At 36.4% G+C, this 24,813-nt stretch overlaps 1 protein-coding gene across 8 annotated transcripts in view; it reads right to left on the bottom strand.

Moving 5' to 3' along the window:
* Positions 1 to 24,813, bottom strand: part of Lpp (LIM domain containing preferred translocation partner in lipoma) — a 651,895-nt gene that overhangs the window by 97,396 nt on the left and 529,686 nt on the right. For all 8 annotated transcript variants that reach the window (XM_047563184.1, XM_047563190.1, XM_047563192.1 and 5 more), the window contains one exon: positions 14,915 to 15,084. In XM_047563184.1, the coding sequence (XP_047419140.1) occupies positions 14,915 to 15,084 (170 nt within the window). The remainder of the gene's footprint in view (positions 1 to 14,914; positions 15,085 to 24,813) is intronic.

Below are 24,813 nucleotides of genomic sequence, written 5' to 3'. Positions count from 1 at the left end.
TTATAAGAAGAAATTCAAACTGTGCTCCACCCCACCCATCCCACCCACCCCACCATATGAGGACAGTGAGAAGGTGGTCTTCTGTAAACCAGAAATAGCACTCACCAGAACCCTATCATACTGGCTCCCTACTACTCTTGGACTTCCAAGCCGCTGGCACTATTAGAAAATAAATGTGGTGTTTAAGTCAAACAGTCTGTGGTATTTTGTTATGATAGTTAAAACTGACAAATACATTTATTAAAACAAAAAATGTATTAAATACTCCTCATGCTGAGAGGTGTTGCTTTTTGGGAAAAGCAAAGTAAGGTTTGGAGGTAGATAGGGAAAAGAGAAATGAAGAAAAAATTTAAAAATGAGCTTTTTTCCTAAAGGGCTCACAGTTGGTCCAAAATAGGGTGAGATTATCTATCAGTATATATTAAGAAGAGACAGTATGAGAGTAAAAAAGAAGGGAAATATTAACATAAAAGGTATACATAAAAGTCCTGGAAATACAAAGAAGTGGTATATGCATTCAGCTAGAAGGAGGTATAGATGGATTCTTAAAATTGAGGTAACCAAGCTGAACCTCAAAGCTGTAAAGAGGACCTCTGCTGATTACAAAAGCAACAATTAAAAGCTCTATCTGAGGAAATGCCATCTTTTAGCATGAGTTCATTTAAAAGCAAGGTAAAAGCTAAGGTTTAGTGTCCAGGAGTTCAATGTTCTGCCTTAATCTTTATTGTCCAAAGTCTGCTGCTTTCTAAACCTTGATTCTGTTAATTTATAAAGAAAAATAATAATGTTCTTATTTGTTTCTGGGGGTGGTTAAAAAACGAACATGTGGCATTAGGAGAAAATAAGATGGGCCATGGCATTGGCTTCTCCCTCCATGAGGACTTCCTGGTCGGGATCCTGAATTCCCTTCCCATATAGTATTTCCCTCTGAGGCCCAACATATGTAGTACTTTGCACTTTGTGGAAAAACTATTTGTATGTGTGTTATGCTTTATAATAGAATTTATTTAGATTCTTTGACTAACCAGAGTAAAAATAATAAATGCTCCCTTTTTAAGGAATACATTTTAGAAGGTTCATGTCTCATGAGCTATATTAATTTAAATTGCCTTAAATGTCTTTTAGCATTATCCAAAAGCTCATAAAGTAAAAATAACTTCTCTGGAAGAGGTTTCTTATCTTTCAAAAGTAGCTGATACAATTTAAAATCTCATCACATTTGGGTGTTTGTGATTTTTAGGTTGCTTAAAAAGTCCTCAATGTATCCATCCAATCGTGACATTCTAAGCAAGTTTTCCCTTCCTTTGGCATCTTATTTTCTCTACTGTAAAAGTAGGAGGCTGAATTATTTAAAAAAATCTGTAAAATAAAATTCTTTGAAGACGTTCAGTATAATAGGCCCTTGGTCCTGTGAGGTGCTCGAAAAGGGAACCTGCCTTACTGTAATGGTGACATCAGCCTTGGCTGGCATACCTATTCTGCAGGGAGGTGGGCTAAAGAGGAGATCTGGGAAACAGACTTTATTTATTTATTTACTTACTTGTTAATTTAAGTGGCTGTGGGAGGGAATTAGCATGTCACATTCAAAGTCATCAGGACATCAGAAAACTTTCACTCAAACTCCTTGGGAACTTTCATGTGCAAGGAGTGTGGGTTTGACCTTGAGTGCAGCAGCTCTTATGATAATTCTATGGCTGGAAGCTAGACAGCTGGCTTCATTCTCACATCTTTCCCCTCAATCTTTTATATTTACATTTTAGCAATGACTTTGCTCATAGGCTCCGGGAGCCAAGTTTTTCTCTTTCCTTCTTACTCTCACATAGAATTTCAAGTCCAAGGTGCACCAAAGGGCAAGCAAAGGGCATGCTAGCCAAACACTGTGAGGAGACACTGGCATGGACAGTAGAACCAGGTCACCTTCATGCTCCCATGACTGTGAAAGCAATGACAGGCTCACCTACCATGAAGCACTGTAGAAAAGACAATAATGAATCAGATGTGACCCCAACCCCACTTTTTGAGGGGTTCAGAGCAGTAAAGGAATGTGTTCAGGACTGCAAAGACTTTCTAATACCAGTTGTAGTCAGGTTAAACACTAGGAAAGAAGAGGAAATAAAAGCCTTGCAGGTTCAGGAAAGGCCCCTTCTAGTTGGGGAAGTTCCAGGAAAGATTTTGAAAGCTAGGATTTTTTAAAGAGTTTTAAAGGTTGGGAGGGGAGAAGACAAGGGGCAGACAATACCCTGGACATGGATGAAGAAGCCTCAGACATCCATGCTCAGGAGAAGAGAATCCATCATGGGCAAGCACTGTAAAAGGAATGCAGAGGAAAGAGATGGGAGGTAAGAGTGGAGAGGAGTTTTGGGGTCGCTTCTTGTATGAGCTGAGCTGGACGTATACACACATAGGTCTCAAATTTGAAAGAGAATAAGACTCCCACTCTACTTCTACCCTAGAGACTTGTGAAAGGCACAGAGTTTCTGTCCTCTTGTGCAGCCATTCTAGGGAAAGGTTCAGACTTTTATTTTTTAATGAGAATTTCAGGGTGATTTCAAAGCATGTGACCTCTGACACGTTTTAAGAAAACCAAGCTTCCAGAGTCTCATGAATTGCCATCCCTCAGACTCCATGAGCTCTGAAACCGGCAGCACATTCTTTGGTGATTCAAGTCAGGGAAAATTCTCTCTTGTAGATTTTGTGTGTGTCCCCCAGGATAGGTCCTGGTGCATTTACTTACTGCTCAAAGCCCTCACTATGATTTTTGCTCATCCCTGTCCTCTCTCAATCTTCATGTAACTGTATAACCATGAGAAACAGTACTTCCATTTTATGTGTAGGGAAACTCAAGCTAAGAGAAATGGGTAGAAACAGAATAGTAATTGGTCAAGCAGAGTGTAGTTTTACTTTCCACAGTTTATAGTTTTAAAATCATCTGCTTTCTTATACCAAACCCCTGAATATCTTACCTAGAATCCTTGAGCTTATTTTCAAGTTTATTTGTATGGTTGATTTTATAGCATAAACACACACACACACACACACACCCTCTCCCCTCCTCCTTTTTATTCTAAAGGACATATACAGCTCTAGACATTTCTGAGGGATGGGAGAATCAGAAGATCCCCCTAACACAGCTTCCAAGCTATATAGCTGGCTAATTATCATTCCTTTATCCATTAAGAGACTTAAGATAAATATGAAAGAAAACAAGGAATAGGCTCCTTCCCTATTTTCTTTCCATCCTTTTATCTCTAAAGTAGGAAGTGTACTGAACCACTGCCAACAATTCACTCAGCCTAATGAAGTGTATAAGTAATGGGATTAAATAATCTTAAACCATTATTACAGTGGCTTGATGCTGACATTCATCCAAACTCTGCAAACATCGAGTGGTGAGTTCATGCTTGATTTAAAAATAAACAAACTGGGGCAGTGGGAAGGTTCTAGCATAAAGTTTCAGAGGCATTTAACCTGGAAATCTGAGACCCTTCACTCTGGCTAGGACTGAAGCAAACATGTCCTACTTCTACACTCCCCAACCCAAATCCACTAAATCCAATGTTTTCTAGGGGTGTCTCTCAGGACCTGTAGCCACATATGGTTAAAATTCCTTGTGTAGGTCCCAAAGAAAGCAGTTCTTTGAAGACATCATCAAGGCTCATGGTTTCTATTCCTGCTTCTGCCATTAATAAACCATATAACCTCAGGCAGATCAGTCAGCTTTCTTGGGCTTTAGCTTTCTCAGTTATAAAATGACGTTATTGAATTTCTAAGGTTCCTTCTGGTCTTTAAAAAGCATTCTAATTCTATGGCAACAGAAGTGAATATAGTTAGGGATAGGAATGAGGAGGAAAATGCTATGTTCAGTGAGGCCTCTTGATTGTTCTGGACAATCTACTTACAGATCTGTGCTTCCTTTCCGTACCAGTAAGTGCTGCCTTGAAGCCCACAGGGATGTAGTGAGCAGTCACCAAGATCAGCCAAAGGCTGGAGGTTATTCAGGGAAAAGGGCTAAATAATACCATTAGCAAAGGACAGTGCAGTAAATATTCATTCCCCCACTGAAACTGTTGCTCTTGTGAAATAACAGGGTAATACATGAATGACAAAAAATGAGACAAAGTTCCAAAGCATGTTCAATCCCCAGATCATTCTGCGCATGAGTTAATTACTTTTTCAAAGTTTTATAATATTCTTCACTTAGATCATTTACATCTTTAAAGTTTTACCTAGGTGTTTTGTAATTTTTGTTGCTTCTACGTAAGGATATCTTTCCTGTTATATTTTCTAAACCTAAACTTGTATTTTTTATTTTGTCAGTTTATTAAACTTCCCTTATTTTTACTCTTTAGATTTTTCAGGCTTTCTAGGAAAATAATCACATTATGTATATTTATATATCCTACTATTAAAATGTTGAATGGAAAGTATCAGAAAAATATGAATGAGATAAAATGACATTTGTTTAAAATTAAGAAACACTATATACAAACGATACTATATAGGGTTTAGAGATACATATCAAAAATATAAATAAATGCATGGATAATAACTTTTTAAATTAAAAAACAAATTTAGAATAGTGGATATATTATATAGAAGTTTTGGGAATGTGATCATAAAACAGAACCCAAAGAACTTCATCTGAATTCCTTACTGTTTTATTTCTTAAATTAGATGACAGGTACAATATGACCTTTATCATATTATTCTCTGTATTTTTATGTCAGAAATATTACTTATACAACCATAGAAATAAAAAGTTGTACTCCATTTGTGTACAATGAATCAAAATGCAGTCTGTAAAACTAAAAAGAAATATTACTTAATAAATGGAAATACACACACATATGTATTAAACTTTTTCCTTCATTCCCAATTTCCTTTGGAGGCTAGAACATGAAGAACATCAATAAACAGAGGAGATCTTGTCTAGACCTAGGGAGAAGGAAGGTTGGCCACAGTTTTGTTTTGTTTTATTCTACGAAACACATATCTCCTTTTCCCTTCTATTTTACACAGAGCTTGTTTTGTGCCATTGTAGTTGTTTTTGTTTTAAGTAAAAATAGGTAATAAATTTTATAAAATGTACTTCAATAAAAAGCATCTATAGAGATGAAGTTTTTGTCTTCCAATTTTATATATCAATATAACTATGTTAATGGTTCCTAATATTGTCCTGACATGCCAATTATGGAATGCCTTGGAATGTTTTATTATGTGATATCCACTTGACTAACATTTCATCTAGGATCTCTTTTTTTGTGAAAACTAGATTAGCATAGTGTTTTCTTTTGGGGGTGAACTAAGTTAGGTATTACTACCAGGATCAGGCTGGTATTATAAAATGATTTGGGAAGCTTCTCTCTTGCTAGGCTCTGAAAGCTGAAATAGAACAGGAATCATTTGTTCTTTGAAGATATGAAAAATCCTGTTAGTGAAATTTCCTGGGTCTTTCTCAGGTAGCAGCTCTGACTTTCATCTATGTTTATGAGGTTATATGAGTTTTTATCCCTGCATATTTTAGATTTGCAGAGAAAATAGTTTTTCTATAAAATTTTAAATGTAATGATTTTAAAATGTTCTAGACCTATGCTAAGAGTTTCCTTTTTCATTGGTAATTTTCTGTAACTTTTGCTTTTCCCTTTTTTATTTTCACCGAATTTATTTTATTACTCTTTTCAAAAAATTATCTTAGACCTAAAAATTCTAGTTAGTTTTCAATTTATGAATAATCTTCACTTTAGCAAATTCCTTCATTCTTTAGTTTGATTTTCATGTAATTTTATTGATTAAGTTAATTTATACATACTCCTTTTGTTCGGCTATATTCCCTATTTGCCAGGCAGGGCTGCCCTCATCTCCCCTTGTCAACAACTCCTTAACCTGAGAGGGTGTTTATCTATTTGTCCTTTTATATATTTCTTGTTTTATTGCACTGATCTGTAATTCTGCCAGTCAATGTAGGAGCTATCTACAATTTTCTTTTATATTTTTATAGGATGAATGTTTTTTCTAATTCTTCTGTGGAGTTTTTGTAAAGAAGATACAATTTCTTTAGATCAATTTACCTTGATCACATCAATCTTATTAATATTATTAATGATATCATTCAACTCCTAGAAGTGATTGGTCCAAGACTGAAAGAGGTATGTCAAAGTTTTATAAAGATATGCCTTTAGCATTTTCATTTCATATTTTATCAAAATTTTGTAGCATAATTTGAATGTAATGATATTTAATTCTGGGCTGGTCCTCACTGGAATCATTACCTTCATTAATAAAATCAGGTTCTTTGGTCTACTTGGTAATTTTGATAGTTATGTTCTAAATGGTATTGTGTCTGTTTTTAATATTATAGATATTTGACATTTTCTTTTGAAAAATATTCTTTTAAAGATAATATTAGCCAGTTGCAGTGATGCACACCTGTAATCCTAGCAGCTTGGGAGGCTGAGGCAGGAGAATCAAGAGTTCAAAGCCAGCCTCAGCAAAAGTCAGGTGCTAAGCAACTCAGTGAGACTCTGTCTCTAAATAAAATACAATATAGGGCAGGGGATGTGGCTCAGTGGTCAAGTGCCCCTGAGTTCAATCCTGGGTACCAAAAAAAATTTAAAAAAAGAAAAAGAAAAAAGTAAGATAACATTAATTAATAATATTAAGTTCTATTATCTTTGTTAGTTTCTATATTTTTAACAAGTAGTTTTATTGGCTCAGGGCTTGCCAATTAAGAGGGTTCTTATTTGATCTAGATCTCTTGAACAGTGTATTTTGATTGACTTATTTTGATGGAATATTTCTTTGAGTGACTTTTCAAGAAAGGTATGTAGATAATACATGCTCTTTTTGGATGTCCATGGAATATTTAATATTTTTGAGCAAAGTCTGATACACCGCAACAAAAATAAATTACTAACTAGTATGTGTGGTATGATCTGTAGGATATGAAGATAAACGTGGAGATATATCTCTGCATCTGTATCTATATCTATCTGTATCTATCTGTCTCCATAAATGCAGGTATGTAGATATAGGAAAGGAATATGCAGCAACATACAAACTATTATATTTAGATGAAAGAATAACATACCCTTTTTCTTTTAGTTTCTAATGAATGTAAAATACTATATTTCTCTAATAAGCATATAATAATACTAAAACATCTTTCAAATAATTACTACCAAAAATTATTCTGATCTTAATATTTCTCTAAAATATTTAAAATTAAGGTGAAGGCACATGTCTAAAAATTCAGATTTTGGATTAACTTTTTAAAGAAATTATGAAGACATGGTAATAAAGAAAAATAATTAGGAAAATGGAAATTTAGCAACAATAAGTAAGATTTCCAGTAATTTTTATTGGGCAAGTAGAAAGAGTTGGACTTGGGAAGCAAGGTCAGGGTAAAGTCCTAGATCTGATACACATACTCTCTGGAACTGCACAAACTGAGATTTTTTTGAGACTTCATTTCTTGACATTGGAAATGGAAGCAAAAATAATTGTACCTATTTTTTATGATCACTTGAGAATAACTGTTATGGTTTAGATATGTGGTATCTCCAAAAACTTATGTGTAAGGTAATGCAAGAAGGTTTAGAGGTGAATAATTGGGTTATGAGAGCCTTCACTCAATCATACAATTAATTCTCTGGTAAAGATTAACTGAGTGGTAACTGAAGGCAGGTAGGGTGTGGCTGGAGGAGGTAGGTCATTAGAGACAAGTCTTTGGGGTATATATTTTGAGTGGAGTCCCTCTGTTTCCTGGTGTGATGTCTTGAACTGCCTTCCTCTACCACACTCTTCTGCCATGATGCTTGGCCTCATCTTGAGCCCTGAAGAATGGAGCTGGCTGTCTGTGGACTGAGACCACTGAAACCATGAGCCCCCAAATAGACTCTTCCTCCTCTAACATTGTTCTTGTCAGGTCTTTTAGTCACAGCAGCAAATAAAGCTGACTAAAACAACGTAATATTTCTTTTTAAAAGTACTTTGTAAAAGTTAAAAGTGCTAAACAAGTGTTCATTGTTGTTAGCATTATTTTTAACTCTAAAGGGAGTTTTTGCCTCATATCTTGAAGCATTTCAGGAAGAGTAATATGTAAACACTAACGAAGACCATTTTTCACCTGCCGTTCTGCAGTACTGGAAGGCATGCTGCAAGTGATTATCAATTAAAATCCTGGAAATGGAAGGTGCTGATTACAGCTGACTGTAGGGGTGTGCTTGTGGAGGGGGTGGTGGCAAGATCTTCATGCATTCAGGAAGTTGAACATTAGCTGCAGACTGGGAGCATGACCAGGCAATAAAGAGCAAGCTGAAAGCACTCTTCCTAGTCTTCATTTCATCTTTTACTTTAAAACATCTGTAGAATGAGGTAACAATCTTCTCCTCATCTCTTTCACGTGGCTCTAATATCCATGATAACATTCTATAAAAGATGCTCAGGAGCACTGGAAAATGCTCAACCCTATGAATGAAAGGGATGATGTTTCAGAAGTTAGTGTGGTTAAATCCCGCAAAGGAGTACTTGACAATTTTTTCTCTTTTTTTAAGCCATTTTTCTTTCTCCTGGGATGAGAATAAAACATCAAGAACAAAGTGTATGTGATATGTGGTGTATATGTGTGTGCTGTGTGTGGTGCATGTATGTTATATGTGTATGGCATGTGTGGTGTGTGTCAAGTGTGTGGCATGTATGTGCTGTGTGTATGTCATGTGTGGTGTGTGTGATGTGTGTGGTATCTGTGTAGTGTGTGGTATGTGTGTAGTGTGGTGTTTAATTTGCATGTTGATGTGTGTGAGTGAGAAGACAAGACAGAAAAACACATCTTGGAGATGAGAGACCAAAGGCTGGAGGTTAAGAAAAAAGAAGGAAAGTTCATGTGAATTTTAAAGATTTAGTCCAAACTCCCAGCTCCTTTTCCAACACCCATATAAGGCACTGGCTAGGAGTGCTTTTAAAACATTTTATTAGGAGAACTTGAATTTACAAAGGACAGCTTTCCTGCAGAGGTACAAAACGCAATCTTTTACTGGAGGTTGAAAAGTTAGACTGTTTTAACTGGCCATTTAGTGACAGAAGAGAGTGAAAGGCTGCTGGTGGGCTGGCCACTAATGTGCCAAGTTCAGGGCCCTCAGAGCTTAGCCTCCTTTGGAGTTGACCTCCTGTTTCTAGAGGCCCTTTAGTCACTAGGATTTCAACTCTAATAAAAATGTCTTAACAACTTCCACCATCAGCGTCAGAAGCTGGACTCCAACCACTCTGTGTAGGAGCCCTGATCTAGGGGAGGATCCTCAGCTGCCATTTGGTAAACACTTTGGTGAAAACTTCTGAGCTGCTGTGTCGAAGGCCCCAAATCCCTGTCAGTGCAAAGAGGAAAACAGCGATGATTGTGCTAAATCTACGCCCATGAGTAACCTGGTCTCAGGGAAGGCAGAGGACACACAAGGAGAGTCACCCCTGTGGTCTCACTCTGACAGCAGCATAGAAAGAGACGTAAGCAAAGCACAAAGCTCTTCTTCACATACATGTTCTCGAATTCCTCCTACGACATCAATTTATTTTGGGATTTCTATCGTAACTACAGCCAGGATACTTCTCCAAACTTAGAGGGTTTCTAAATTGGATCACATAATGCTAAGGGGAAAAAGCAATGATAGTTATATTATTAATCATATTAAGCCCTTATATTGGTAAATGTTTTAATGACATACAAAATATCATACTTGTTCTTTCTCTCTCTTTGAAGATAAGAAAGAAATAAATGTCTTCTTTTAATGAATGTGAGCATTAGTACTCAAAAGATGAATGATTTACCCAAGGTCATACCAGGAAAGTCAGCACTACATAAAGAGATGCTATTTATATCACCTTACTTCCCAAGGAAGTTTTCGTGCTCTTAATTTTAATATGTTCATTTATTCAAAATTTTATGACTAGTTAAAACTAAGCTTTTAAAAAGACAGCAAAGTAGAAAGACAGTGACACCAAAGTAGAAAAACATCTCAAATTTGCTAATAAGAATGTAAATAACTATGACAATGTATGCATTAAACTGGTTCAAAACAAATATAGTCAAACCTCTCCAATAGAGAATAGTGTACATTTAATAAGTGGTCTCATTATTGCTAATGGTCCTGTAAACTGGAAAAAAAAATCTTTCTAAAGAAAGGTAGCAAAATAAAGCAAAGTCTTCTGAATTGCACTGTTCTTGGCAACATAAATTTAAAATTATTCTATGGAACTAATTTACAAAATATAAAAAATTTTACTCAGTTTTCCATAAGCGCATTAGTTACAATGCTAAAAGATTAGAAAATACCTAATATCTTTTGGGTGAGACATGATTTTAAAATATAGCATGTAAACCTAAAAAGATAAAAAGCTAAAAATGAAAATGGAAAGTGGTGTACATATTTATATTAGGTTAACAAATAGGAAATATAAAATCAAATAAGTGTAGAGAATTACAATGCCATACTGAATCAAATTTGTTTAATAACAGTCACTTGTGCATAAGGATGAAGAGTTCAAGAGACCTTAGAAATATATCTGTAATCAATGAACTGAATCTGAAGACATCACTTGTGCATTTTACCTTAAAATAATGTAAATGTCTAATTTAAATATGATCTTAGATTTATCAATAACTAATTTGGGCAGAAATATATTTATATTAGATGGGTCTCATTCCTGGTCTTAGTGTCACCAAGAAATAATTAACTAAGTTACTCCAATATACTTATTCCATCAATGAAAAAAATTAAACAAAAGAAAGGAATCCTAACTAATGTTCAGGGACTCAGTTTTCTCTGCTTTATAAAGAATGTCTTTTAGCAGAAAAACAAATATGAAAAAAATGTTCAACATCTCTAGTAATTAGAGAAATGCAAATCAAAACTACACTAAGATTTCATCTCACTCCGGTCAGAATGGCAATCATCAAGAATAAAAGCAACAATAAGTGTTGGCGAGGATGTGGGGAAAAAGGTACACTCATACATTGCTGGTGGGACTACAAACTGGTGTAACCAGGATGGAAAGCAGTATGGAGATTCCTCAGAAAAACTGGAATAGAACTACCATTTGGCCCACTATTCCACTGCTTGGTCTATATCCAAAGGACTTAAAATCAGCATACTACAGTGATGTAGCCACATCAATGTTTATAGCAGCTCAATTCACAATAGCTAAACTGTGGAACCAACTTAGATGCCCTTCAATAGATGAGTGGATAAAGAAACTGTGGTATATGTACACAATGGACTATTATTCATCCTTAAAAAAGAATGATACTATGATATTTGCAGGTAAATTGATGGAGTTGGAGAATAACATGCTAAGTGAGATAAGCCAATCCCCAAAAACCAAAGACCAAATGTTTACTCTGATATGTGGATGCTGATCCATAATGGGGGGGAGGGAAGGGAAGAATTGAGGAACTTTGGGCAGAGGGCAGTAAGGGGAGGGGAGGGACCATGGGGGTGAGAAAAATGGTGGAATGAGATGGACATCATTACCCTATGTACATGTATGATTGTACAAATGGTGTGACTCTATGTGGCATATAACCAGAGAAATGAAAAGTTGTACCCCATTTGTGTACAATGAATTGAAATGCATTTTGCTGTCATGTATAACTAAACAGAACAATTAAAAATTTTTAAAAAATAATGTCTTTTAGCTACTGGTTTTTTGCAGTTGTAAAAGAGGTAATTTTGCTGAATCACACAGAAAGTTCTTCCTGTTCTAAGGCCTTTGGTTCTTTGAAACATAGACATGTCTAAGACTGTCCTTAAAACACAGTCTATCTTCAAAAAGAAAAAAAAAAAAACTTGTTCTATTTCACTTTTTCTGTTTCCCCAACATCTTTATAGTTCTAATGTGCAACTTATTGGGCTTATGTAAGTTTAGAAGAAATTAAAGTGCTAGTATACCCTTCTGAGGGAATGAAGCCTGCGTTGAACTCGGCAATCAAGGCTGAACAAGGGTCCCTGGGTAAAGCTTAACTGAATTATGGTAAGAATTCAATTACATTTTAGAGTCACTATGTATAGATTTCATTAAAGAAAATTCTTGATTCAATGTTCTTATGAAGGAGGGATGTCAGAAGGATTGTAAGGATCTCCATTGTTTGAATTCACACAGTTCTTCCATGTCTGTGATTAAATATCTCCCAGTTTTCCTTGCTATAAGCAGAGAATAGTAACAAGCAATCCGAGAACAGGGGGTTAGCATACTGAAGACCCTATGCCTGGAATAGATATTGAAATCTGGGCCCACACACTGTAGAAATCCTCTTCCTTTTGTCATGTTCAACTTTCTTTGGTCTTATTACACACTCAGGAAAGCAAACAAAGCTTTGAAAAAAAGGGGAGAAGTGTATATATTAGAGCTAAAACAATTTCCCGGTGAATCTCACCGCACATGTAAGGTTCTCACATTCACAAAGAGTGATTAGGTCCAAATATCTTAATAAAATTAATCTCAGAACACCATTTATTCCACAACTGTTTCTTGAGAAGGCAAAGTGTGCTTTTTACTAAGACTATTTCATTTCATCTTCTGTAGTCTTTGAGGGAAATACTGAAATCATCCCCTTTTTAAAGAGATGAGGAAATTGAAGCTTTAGAAAGATCAAAAAACTTACACAGGGAGACAAAGTATTAAGCCATAGAACTGAATTCACACTCATGTCTCCTCATACTGCTAAATTGTTTTCTGGTAATGTATTTAAGATTTTTTATTTTTTTATTTTTTAAAATTTTTAAAAATATTTTATTTTATTTGCTCTAATTAGTTGCACAAGACAATAAAATGCATTTGTACATTTTGATAGATCATACATAAATTGACTGTAATCTCTCATGTTTCTGATTATACACATTGCAAGATCACAGTAGTCATGTAGTCATACATGTACATGAGGTAATAATGTCTATTTCACTCCACTATCATTCCTTACCCCATACCCCTTACCCTCCCTTCACTTCCCTCTACCTAATATAAAGTAAGATTTTTGGCTTAAGAGGGATAAAAAGAATGGCTGAAGAGAGCTTCCACAAGAAAGTTATTAAAGTAGCACAGTCAAGAATGTAGATAAAAGGGATGAAACAGACAAGGTATTAAAAAAAAAACCCAGCCATATGTAATTTCTTAAGAGTAAGAACAAAGAGGGGCTGGGGTTGTGGCTTAGTGGTAGAGCACTTGCCTAGCATGTATGAGGCACTGGGTTTGATTCTCGGCACTACATATAAATAAATGAATAAAATAAAGATTTATCAACACCTAAAAAAATTAAAACAACAACAACAAAAAAACAATAACAACAATAAAAAAACCAAATGGGCCTGGGGTGCCTCTGTAGGTTCTGCTGACATCCCTGTCAAAGCGCTTGTAGCAATAAGTAGTTTCATAGTGGTGGTTCTGTTATTGTGAATGACAGTTCATAAAGTTCATGCAAAAAAGCTGAGAACTATGCAATGCTTTTTCTTTTCAATGAAGATCTCAAACGGGGATATTTGAAATATTCAAATGTCCTAAAGTGGTAAGCTTTTATTTACCAGACTTTCTCTTATATGTCATCGCTCCTTCCATATCAACAGGACATTATTTTGTCCATCTTTATGTTTCGAACAAACTAAAACCATGTGGTATTTGAACAAGATAGGACGCTGTGAGTAACTGAATATACTCCTGGCTCTGACACTATGACAGAATATAAAAAGTTACTCTCCTTATCTCTCTGCATTCTCACTTTGAAAGAGAAAAATTAGGCAAATGGTCTTAAGATTTTTTTTTCCCACCTCTAAAAATGTATGGCTTTTTAATGATCCTAAATGTATTCAAATTGCCTCTGGGAGAAAAATGAAATAAAATTGAACCTAACAGATGCAAAATAACATATAATCCTACATAGTTTTAATCTTGAACTTTCAGATCTGTGCTACAAACCCCAGCATTACAATGAATTAAAGTTACCAGGTTATGGCAAGATAACATCCAGGCCAGAAACTCCAATGAACATGAATTTTGGAAATTTGCAAAGTTGTGACTCCCAACACCTTGTACTCAAGGTTTTTTTGATGCTGGAATACCTCAGTATGGCGGGCCAATCATTACTCTATGGTGAGTTTGCAAAAAATATACTACTTTTTTTTTTTTTTCACAAATATGTGTTAAACAGATCAAAATCATGCAGAAAGATAGCAAAGAAAGGTACTTTAGATTTTTTAAAAGTTTGTGTTTAGTCATCCAATTGCTCTATTAGAGAATAACATAATAGATTAAGTGGCCCTGTAAAAAAACCCAAGATAATGTGACTATTTTTCAGTATTTCAGCTATGTTATTAAAATAGTTTTATTTTTTCTTTTAAAAAAGAAAACAATTATTAGCTCAGTCAGTATTACTATTCCTTTCTCTTTAAGGTGCTCTGTAATTCAGGGTTTCTCTGTATCATTGTAAATTTGCTGGATTAGCGGGGTAAGAAACTTCTGGGTAGAAATGAAGTTCAGGAATTTAGGAGAGCACTGAGAAATCCCAAAGTTTGCAAAGATTCCCTAAGAATACCGGCTTTCAAATGCAGGGTGCGATTTACCATCAAGAGGTATACTGTGCTACTGGGAAGCCTTTTGATGCTTAAAGGAGGAAACTGCTAGTTTGGATATAAATGCCTAAAGGCCACAGGCTGGTGATCTTCTCAGCTGATTCACTAATTGAAAAGGAGCCCGGCCCCAATGCACTTTTCTGACCTCAAATAAATGGAGAATATAGGGCAATATCTCCAATATGCCAATTTATACACACACGCACATTTTGAAGTTGGGTGAGAAATAAAGCTTACATGGCTACATTCTCTCTGAAGTGACTGGCATCAGGCCAGAGCACCTGAAGAGCAAATGTGGAAGAACTTACAATGTAGCAGGGCTCACAGTACGCTTTCTTTTCAACTGCATAGAAGGGCTGCCCTCGGAGCTTGTTGTTGCAGATGATGCAGGTAAAACAATCCACATGGAAGACCTGATCCATGGCAGTGCATCCTGTACCTTCCCCAACTACATTTTCCCCACAGCGAGCACAGCGGCCTGAAAGAAAATGGAGAAGAATTGTTAAGGACACAGAAGTACTTTGATCCTTCTAAAGAAGTCAGTGTCAGAGAGACAGTGAATTTGTATTGTTAGCATCAGCAAAAGAACCACCACTACCACCTTTCTATCCTTTGAAAGGCCAGCATGGTGGGGATTTTACCTGAGTTAATTGACGAAACTGACCTAAGGTCCCAGAGAAAGTGACAGAATAGAACTTAGGTCTCTGATTTTGAGGTCAACGTCTGACTCCAGTCTCACTTCCTGATGTTAAAAGGGACATGACTCAGGATGATTGGACTGAAAGGCACAATCTATAAAACAGTCCAGGAAAGCTTTTCTTTGGAGAGTCTATACATTCAGGTAGAACATGAGGGATCTGAATCCAAACTTAAACTTCAATTCTTTTCACAAAAGTCCTGGTGGTCTAGTCCCCAGTGATGGGCACACTACTCTAACTGCTAAAAAGTTCTCTCTCACACTGAATCAGATACTGCTAACCAATTGTTCTAGGTTTATTTCCTGGAACTTCATGAAACCAGTCTCATCTCTTGGACTTGACCATGTAAACATGTATAATTCAGCTAGCATGGCCTCAGAGTCTGTTCTTAGTGTGACTATCCTTAACTCCTGCAGTGGTTCCATGTACTGTGAGGTTTTGAGTCCCTTGTGGCCATGGTTGCCATTGTCCATTCAGTGGTCTGCAAAGGTACAACATTCTTAAATTGATTAAAGGGGCACCTGGTCTACACATGGACATAGAGTTAGGTTTTTTAAAAAAAAATATTAAGTTTTAAATAATAACAACAAAATATAATTTGAAATAAAAATTTTCGTCAGCAAGAGGCACAGTGCTTTGTTTAATTTTCATCTCTATCTGGCTGTCATGGGACTCTTGAGCAAGAGGTTGAGTCCACATCTGGTTTGCCTTCTTTTTCTTTGTCTTTACTAAATTACAAACAATCCTAATGGGCAACAGGTAATTATAGGCCACTGGGAATGTCAAAAATTTGCAGTCTTTTTCACATTACTTGTAGCAAACCTAGTGCTTCTTATGCCAGACATTTATAATACATATGTAGACACTATTATTATTCCTACTTTACAGATGAGGAAAGTAAGGTGTGGGAGAATCTTCAACTAACATCAAGTCCACCCAGTATCCCTTGAGTGTCTATGCTCTTCACTGCTCTAGTAAATTGCCCCTACCCAGTTCTGCACATCAGGATTAACACAGATCCAACACTATGGACCATTATGGGGAGATTTGACAGAGAAAACTGCTCTGAACACTACATCACATTGGACTGACAATCATTTCACACTCAAAAATGGGAAAGCTAAATGTTTCAACTTGAGAGAAGAGTAAATATATTTCTAGTTCTCTCTGGTTGTATTTGGCCCTGGAAAGTATTTCTTTATATTCTGTTGCAGGAAGGAATGTCTTTGACATAAAGCTCAAATTATCTAAGAAATAAGAACTATCAAATGCTGGTAAGAGTTAAGCTCTTAGAAACTGAGCTGTCTCTACTACAGGTAATATTCTTACAAAATCTCAATATTATATTCTTGATATTTGATAAAAATTTTGTGTAATATTTGTAATAAGCACTGTGCTTGGTTTTACAAGCCTCTTTCCAAGAGTTCACTTGTACCTGTTTTTATTATAAGATGTAACTTAGACATTGTTGTATATTTATTAAGACTTGTACCTGTTTTATTATAAGGCATAACTAAGAAAGATACCTTTAAATTTTTGTACTTCTGTTAATAACAAGAAAATTATGTTATTTCATATGGAACTATTTTCATGGTTATTCTGAAAACAGAAAAACCAACAACTTAATTGGTTTACTGGAAAGTATACTATGTTTGAAAATGAGGCTAAAATTCTAAGAGCTTTATGCCATCAATTAACAACATTTCATTCCAGAAAACATACTGGGAATTAAGGACCAGAAGATCACCAATCCATTTAACTACTGAAAACATTGGATTCCTAGGAAAACCCTAATGTTACATTATGCATTTGTTAAGTGCTGGTTGGTAAAGTTATTTTTCTATATTATTATTTCCCTTGCTAGAAGTAAAAGGATCATGTAATAGAATATCAGGAACCACCAGGGATCTATGGACCATACTTTGTAAAAACAGTTTGGGTGGAATGGCAATGACTCTTGGTCATAAGAGGTCTGCTAAGTAGCTAGAGGTAGTAGTTTTGGTCAAGGCCATTAATTCCTATAGTATAGTACCTGAAGTTCAAGAGCTCGAGTCTGCATGGTTGATGGAGAGTTTGATAGCCATCTATGAGGATCTGGTGGCAAATGTCAATCACTGATTTAGGGGGAAAGGTCCAGCTGAACAGATAAACTTTGGGATTTTCCATGAATTAAACAGACACCAAGTGTCAACTCTTTGTCCAGGACTATAGTCAACTTTTATGTGACATGCAGAAATACAATAGATGCTGTTAGCATCTTTTACAGTCACTTTGAGAGCTATCTACATCCAACATGCACATGACAAAATATGCTCATTGGATGTATGTTGTAGAAGAAAGTGTTACAGAAATCTATAAGGAAAAATCACATTGAGCAGGCATAGTAAAGGTTTTGTGGAGAAACAGACATTTGAGTTCAACCTTAAAGGAATGAATTTTGACAGGTGGACATGAAAAGAGAAAAATATTCTAGATTTTCCAAAGAGAGCCTGAGTGTTGGTGGCTTACAAGAGGCAAAATTGCTTTAGTGACGACAGAACAGGCTTTAGTCTTCTCAACTCCAAAAGCAGATGGACTATATTCATTTAGAAAAAACAAAACAAAACTAAACAAAAACAAACAAACTTTTCTTTTACGTTTGGTTGAATATCTTTCCAGAGTGGGTCAGGGTATATGCCAGACCCAGACATGACTCTGGATTTTGCTGCCTCTCATATTTTTCCTATTTTGGGGATAAATTGGGGACACTAGCCTAGAGGGCAGTCAGTCTGGCACCTTAAAATTCACAAGCACAGAAAAAAGAGTGAAGAACAAAAATTTAAAAATAGCTGTACACATCAGCAACACAGAGAAGGTGCCCAATGTTCCCTTTTCACATTAACAAGAGTTTACAAACTATGCCTTTTAGAGAGGCATTCAGAATGAAAAGAAAGATACTCAAGCAAAATGTATTCTTGCCTCTAGAGGGACTTACACTACACATTATTAAAAGCACACGACAACTTGAATGTCCACCTTAGACAAATATCTCTGCACTTTTAAACAAAGAAAAACAGAAAAATGGTACCAAACTTCAAGGCATCAGAGCATGAGAAGAATTATGGTTGATAGGAAGCAATAGGAACCTAATAGCTCGGACCTGTAGCTCGGACTCCAGGCTTCTTTGGGAGTTTCCTGTGAACGTGTAGTGCAACAAATCAAAATAATGAGTGGCAGAGCACAGATAACTTGCAAATTTGTCTATGAATAAAGTCCCACAAACCACATGCACCAAAATTATGTGTCTATGGCTTTATACGGTCTGATATGGAGTGCCAGTCAGGTATCCTTCCTACCCTTTTCTCCTCTCTGCCATTTATAACAACCTGCCATTGTCTCTAAAGCACCTGCTTTCTCTCACTGTGCCTACTACCTAAATCCAGGTTCATTTTTCATGCACCATTGCATTATTCTGATATCTGTGGTTACTTCCTGTTACAAATGGAAAGGCTTTATGGAAGTTTTAATAACTGAATCTGGGAGATTACACAGAATTTGAACAAATGATTTTTAGGAAAGTGGAGAGGAACATTCTAAGAAAATCATCAGATTGAGCAAGGGAGGTAGAGTAGGGGGATGTCAGTGTGAGTTTTCATGTTTCTTCTTTTTCTTTTTTTTGTAGTTTACATTCACTTTCTTCACTTTTTTTTATTTAAAAATGTTTTCTCAATAATCACCACAGGGTTTATACATTTGGGCACAGATCCTCTTTTGCAAATGTTGGTTCTTTTGAGATGGGACCAAAACATCCATAGTCATTTTTAGAATTCATATAGAGATGACATACTCCCAAATGTGCCCATTATTCAACATTAACATAAAGTGGTAAATTTATGCCAATACAAAGCCTAGTCACTTTTGTTTTCATATTCTCCTTGCTATTAGACTTATAGAAAATTTTGTTATGAGGAAAATTAATACTGTATCTCTAAATATTATAATAAATTGAAACTCTATATGCCAATATATATGATATATCTACTTTCTCATTAAGAACCTTCTTTAACACATCCTGAAAAAAGTTCTTTTTAAAAATTTGTATCAACCAGACTATATAAAGGTAGTTTGAAAAGTTGGAAAAGCAGTCCTAGAAATAAGAAGGTTCCAATTAACTGTACATATGGTCAAGAAGTTATCTTCATGGAGCACAGCCTCAATTAAACAGATTAGAAATTATCTTCCAGTCTCTAGCAGGGGTGTCAGGATAGGTGTTGCCCCACACAAAGATGGCAGCCTTCCATTTAGGGACAATCCAAGATGGCTGCACCAGCTTCTGAACAGTTGGTAAATGGGGAGACAAAGCACGGGCCCTGAATCTATAAGCAGGGTGCAGGCGACCCAGGGTCTGCAAGTGGCAGGTGGTCTTGGGTAGGTAGCTAAATTCACGAGCTAGATTGTGGAACTGACCTAGATGCCCGTCAACAGATGAACAGATAAAGAAACTGTGATATATATACACAATAGAATATTATTCAGTCATACAGAAGAATAAAATTATAGCATTTGCAGGTAAATAGATGGAATTGGAGAATATCATGCTAAGTGAAATATGTCAATCCCAAAAAACCCAAAAGTCGAATGTTTTCTCTGATAAGTGGGTGATGATACATAATGCGGGTGGAGGGTGGGGGGTAAAAGAAGAATGGAGAAACTTTGGATTGTGTAGAGGGAAATGAGGGGGGCAGGAGCAGGGGTATGAAAGATGATGGAATGAGACAGACATCATTACCCTATGTACATGTATGATTTCATGAATGGTGTGAATCTACATTGTGTACAACCATAGTAACAAAAAGTTGTACCTCATTTGGGTACAGTGAATAAAAATGCAGTTGGTAAAAGTAAAAAAAAAACAAAAAACAAATTATCTCCCACTGATTTTCTGAGAAGACATAGGAACAAATTTGCTTCCTTTATGATCAGGCCCATATTCTCTGAGGGTTTTAAGAATGATGGCATTTTCTAATCACCAAGTTTTTATTTCATGGGTCACTGTAACATTAATGGATGCAATAATAGACAACCTGATCCTTAAACTGCTTATTTTCTAGGACAGGGATCCTCAACCTTGACTGTATATTGCAATCATCTGGGGAACTTAAAAAAAATACTGAACCCTGGGTCCTGGATCCAGAGATTCTGATTTCCCAGATCTGGGATAGCATAGGAGTGAAAATAGTATAAGCATTTCAGATGATTCTAATGTTCAGCCAAATTCAACCACTGGTTTAAGGGGTACCTATTTGTACTACTTTTCAGAATAAAAATTGACAAGACTGTGCAAACAGGTTTCATCTGCATGCAAAACAGATGAACCGTTCAATTATGAGTTGAAAAAAATAGAAATTTTTATAGCATTATAATATATACATTTTTTCCCAACAAGAGTATGTTAGTCTGAAGTTTTCAAAGGGTCTCCATCCATCGAAAATACATGAATTGAATCAGCTAAATTTTCTTTTAAGATATTCTGCTAGTATTTAGTCAGAGAAAGTAGCTCATTTATATTAATTAGAACATTCCTGCAGAACATGTTTCTTATGTTTTCAGTATATTTATCAATATGATCAATCATATGGCACTACTGTGTGACTTTTCACAACACAGACTCCACAAAGAATGTCAACTTTTGGTCATTTAAGGTAAGAAATCACGTATTATTACATTATCTAGCAAACCGAGTTTTTACTATTTTCTTGGACTCTGTCTTTAAATAATGTAGCAATATTCAGACTCCCATGGTGTCATTTGGATCTGTGGATACTGAAGTCCTGATCATTTCTTAAAAGTTAGACTTTAGGACACATCTACTTCATTAAGTTACTTCTTAGATGATCCTCGCAGCTATACCTGCAGATTCAACTGGTACATGGAGGGGAAGACAGAGGAGGCTGCGAATGGCTGTTCCCCTCTCTCTTTGACCCACACACAAATACACACACACACAGGAGAGAGACAGAGAGAGAGAGAGAGAGAGAGAGAGAGAGAGAGAGTGAGAGAGAGAGAGAGAGAGAGAGAGAGAGAGAGAAGGGGCAAAGACTGCAAGACTGCTATGGATCAGTGATAGACAAGAGACTGTTAGAGACAGGTTATGGAACACTTTAATTCAGAAAAAGTTACTACGATAAGGTCAAACAAACAAACATACAAACAAACCCCACGCATTCACATGAAAACCAAACCCCAGAAATTGTCAGGAAGATTAGTTCTGGAATGGTGGTAAAAGCCTGGGTGACAAACCAGAAGAAATGAAGTGAAGGCTGAGTGACCTCCTGATAAAGGGAGGAGATTATGAAATCTGACCACAACATGATTCATTTATAGACATATTTACTTACTTTAGATTTTAAGGTGAGGACATACACTGAAAGGGGAAATCCCACGTAGGATGACCAAAGCAAGCACAGTTATTTGATTTAAATATACACATTGTGAAGAAGCATAAAACAAAACAAACCCAGAAAATTGCTATGTTTTCCTCTGGGTCAGTCTCTACACTAAGCCTACCTGTCTCTCAGTCCTACCAATGCTATCTATTATTCTTATCTGGTAGACAGATAACTCATGTGTGAGTTACCTGGCTAAGGTCTCCAGGGGAGAATGCAGTGTGGCTGTGAAAGGAGTCAGGTCCAACTCTAAAGCCCATTTGCTTGAGCAGCATATGTTTTACTGCCAACACATTTTATTAGTCAGTCACAACTCCGTTATCAGCTTTGTTTAGGAATAGGGCCCATTTCTACCCCCAGGGAAAGAAGAAGGACCAGTCCAACATCTCTGATCCCCCAATCTCGGAGATTTTAGTGACCGCCACATTCTGTGAGGGGCTTTCACATCCATCTTAAGTGTTGACACTTAGTACTGGCTTCCCATCAGGGAAGTTTTGGCAAAAATACTGATGCTCACACCCTACTTTCAGAAACTGATTTAACTGATCTGAGCTGGAGCCCTGAGATAATGATTTTTGGAGGTTCTTGGGTCATTCTCATGTGGTAAATTAGAGAACCACTGCTGTAGTGAGGACTCTGTGGTTGTGTGTTCCACAAGGAGTAGTTTTTCCTGCAGTGTCAAAAGGCAGCGGTGGCTAGTGCCAAAAGCCCTAACAGCAAACTAACTTAATATCAGTTTGACAGAGGCAGAGATTTGGGCACCACTGACCCTGGTTCTGACCTTCACTAAACTAATAACACACGAACAGTAGTCATGAAAATAACTTTTGGAGGACTTCCATTCTCAGGAAGAGCATCAGAAACAAAACAAAAAGCAAAATAAAAATTCCACAGGCACCACCAATAAACAAAGCAGATGGCAATGCTGCTTTTCAGTTTGGGATATTACATCGTGCTCTTTTTAAACAGAGTCAGATCCGTCACTGTGGAGAAGAATTGGAACTGTGAGACTTGCTGTTACTGCCTACTGACCATGAGCAGCCTAAACGAGTTTCCTGAATTTAAAACACTGAAGTTCCTTGTTTCCAAATCAAGCAGCTGAGTAGGTTTTCTCCCTAGCCAGGAGGCCGAAATCAAGTCATCTATCCAGCTACCTATCCACCCCTCTATAAATGTACTGAGTCTTCATTCTGTGTCAACTATGGTGGTCACCTTTTAAAATCTCTGTAGAAAGGAGATGAAAACAGCTGCCTTAAGCCTGGCTGTGAAGGTCACTGTACAAAGTGCCCAGCAGAAGTCCAGTATTGCCTCCAGGAGGTAGAGGATAATGTTCAAAACCAAGAGCCCATAATACATAGAACCAGAAAGATACTCGTCCTGGACCACTCCCTAAAGACAACAGTCAATGTACCAATGACTGTGGGAGTCACATCTCTGAGACCATTATGTAAGACTTATATTTATCAATATATTATTAATGAAATTTTGTGCTAGGAGTCCAGTTCCAATCCTACCAAAATTTGTGGACCCTAGAGATGATGATAATCAACATTTATTCAGCACTTGTTATGTGCTGGGTGCTGTTTTAAGGATTTAACTGTATTCCCTCATGTAAACCAACAACCCTATGACTAGATTCTATCATTAGCTTATTATAGCTGAAGAAAAGGTGGCATAGAGGGATTAAGAACCTTGCCCAAGGCCTCTGAGTTCACTACTGAAGTTGCAATCTGTGCCTAGGTAGTCTGATTTTTGAGCCTACCTCCTGAAAAGTCTGCTTATTAACTTTAGAAATCCAAAATTCCATAAAACATCTGGCCTGGTAGAAAACTTAAATAAAGCTTAGGACATCCCTGATAGGAACATTAATATCTCTTTCTGCAAAAGCATGATTTCTCTTCAAGTTTATTCACTCACACACACACACACACACACACACACACACACACATTCTCTCTCTCTCTCTCTCTCTCTCTCCCTCTCTCTCTCTCATATTCCCAATCTGTTTTTTGGGGGAAGGGGAACTGGGGACTGAACTTGTAGATACTTTATCACTGAGTTACATCCCCAGTCCTTCTTAGTTTTTGAGACAAGGCCTCACTAAATTGCTGATGCTGGACTAGAATTTGCTATCCTCCTGCCTTAGCCTGCTAAGTCACTGGAATTATAGGTGTGCACTACTGATCCTGGCTTCTCATATTCCTGCTCTTAATTCTTAATCCTTTCTTCTACATTTAACATTAATTTCATGATTGACCTATAAAAAAATCAGTAATTACTTGTAGAGTTATAACAGCTATAGGAACAATTATTTTTGATTTGTGATTTGAATTTGCTCCATGGTCTGTTTCATGGAAATTTGTATTACCCTCAGTTCTGCTCAAAGATTAAGTGTGTCCACTTACTTTTAGCTTTTGTGGTAGAAAATCTCCAAATTTATTCTGTTTATTTTCGAACAACCTAACAACAAGGTAACCCACAGTGGTTTTTCTAAAGTTACTGTTTTTAGCACCCAGTGACAGTATGATCTTCACCATGATTCTTAACAAGAGCCCCTTGCATTCACATAGTTCTTCATACCATTAGACATCCATTCTTATTCATCAATTGATTTGACACTTCAATGATCCTTGGAGGTAGAAAAGCAAACCTTATGATCATCTTCATTTTAGCAATAAAAAAACTGCAAGTTAAAAAGGTTTAATGGCCAATAGAACTAGTGAAGAGTTCAATATGTGATAAAAGAATTTTATTCAACAAACTCAGAAAAAAGAATATGCTCAAAATGAGGTGGAATCCATGTACATAATGCACAATAAGCATGGCAATACAAAAACATAAATCCCCAGTTTCAGGGACTGTAAGAAAATGGTTTACAGATGAAAAAATATGACTCATCTTATAACGGGGCTTTAGGTTTTAATCTCAGGTGTCCCTCTTATCTTCTTGTGTCATAAAAGAAGAATGCAGATGCTAAAATGATCCTTTGGATAACAGTAATATTACATACACACACACACACACACACACACACACCGACACACAGACACACACAGAAACATCCTTTTATGTAAAGAAATCAGT

The sequence above is a fragment of the Sciurus carolinensis genome, chromosome 9 (assembly GCF_902686445.1).
Source record: "Sciurus carolinensis chromosome 9, mSciCar1.2, whole genome shotgun sequence".
Classification (NCBI taxonomy): domain Eukaryota; kingdom Metazoa; phylum Chordata; class Mammalia; order Rodentia; family Sciuridae; genus Sciurus; species Sciurus carolinensis.
This window is presented reverse-complemented; position numbering and strand designations above follow the sequence as displayed.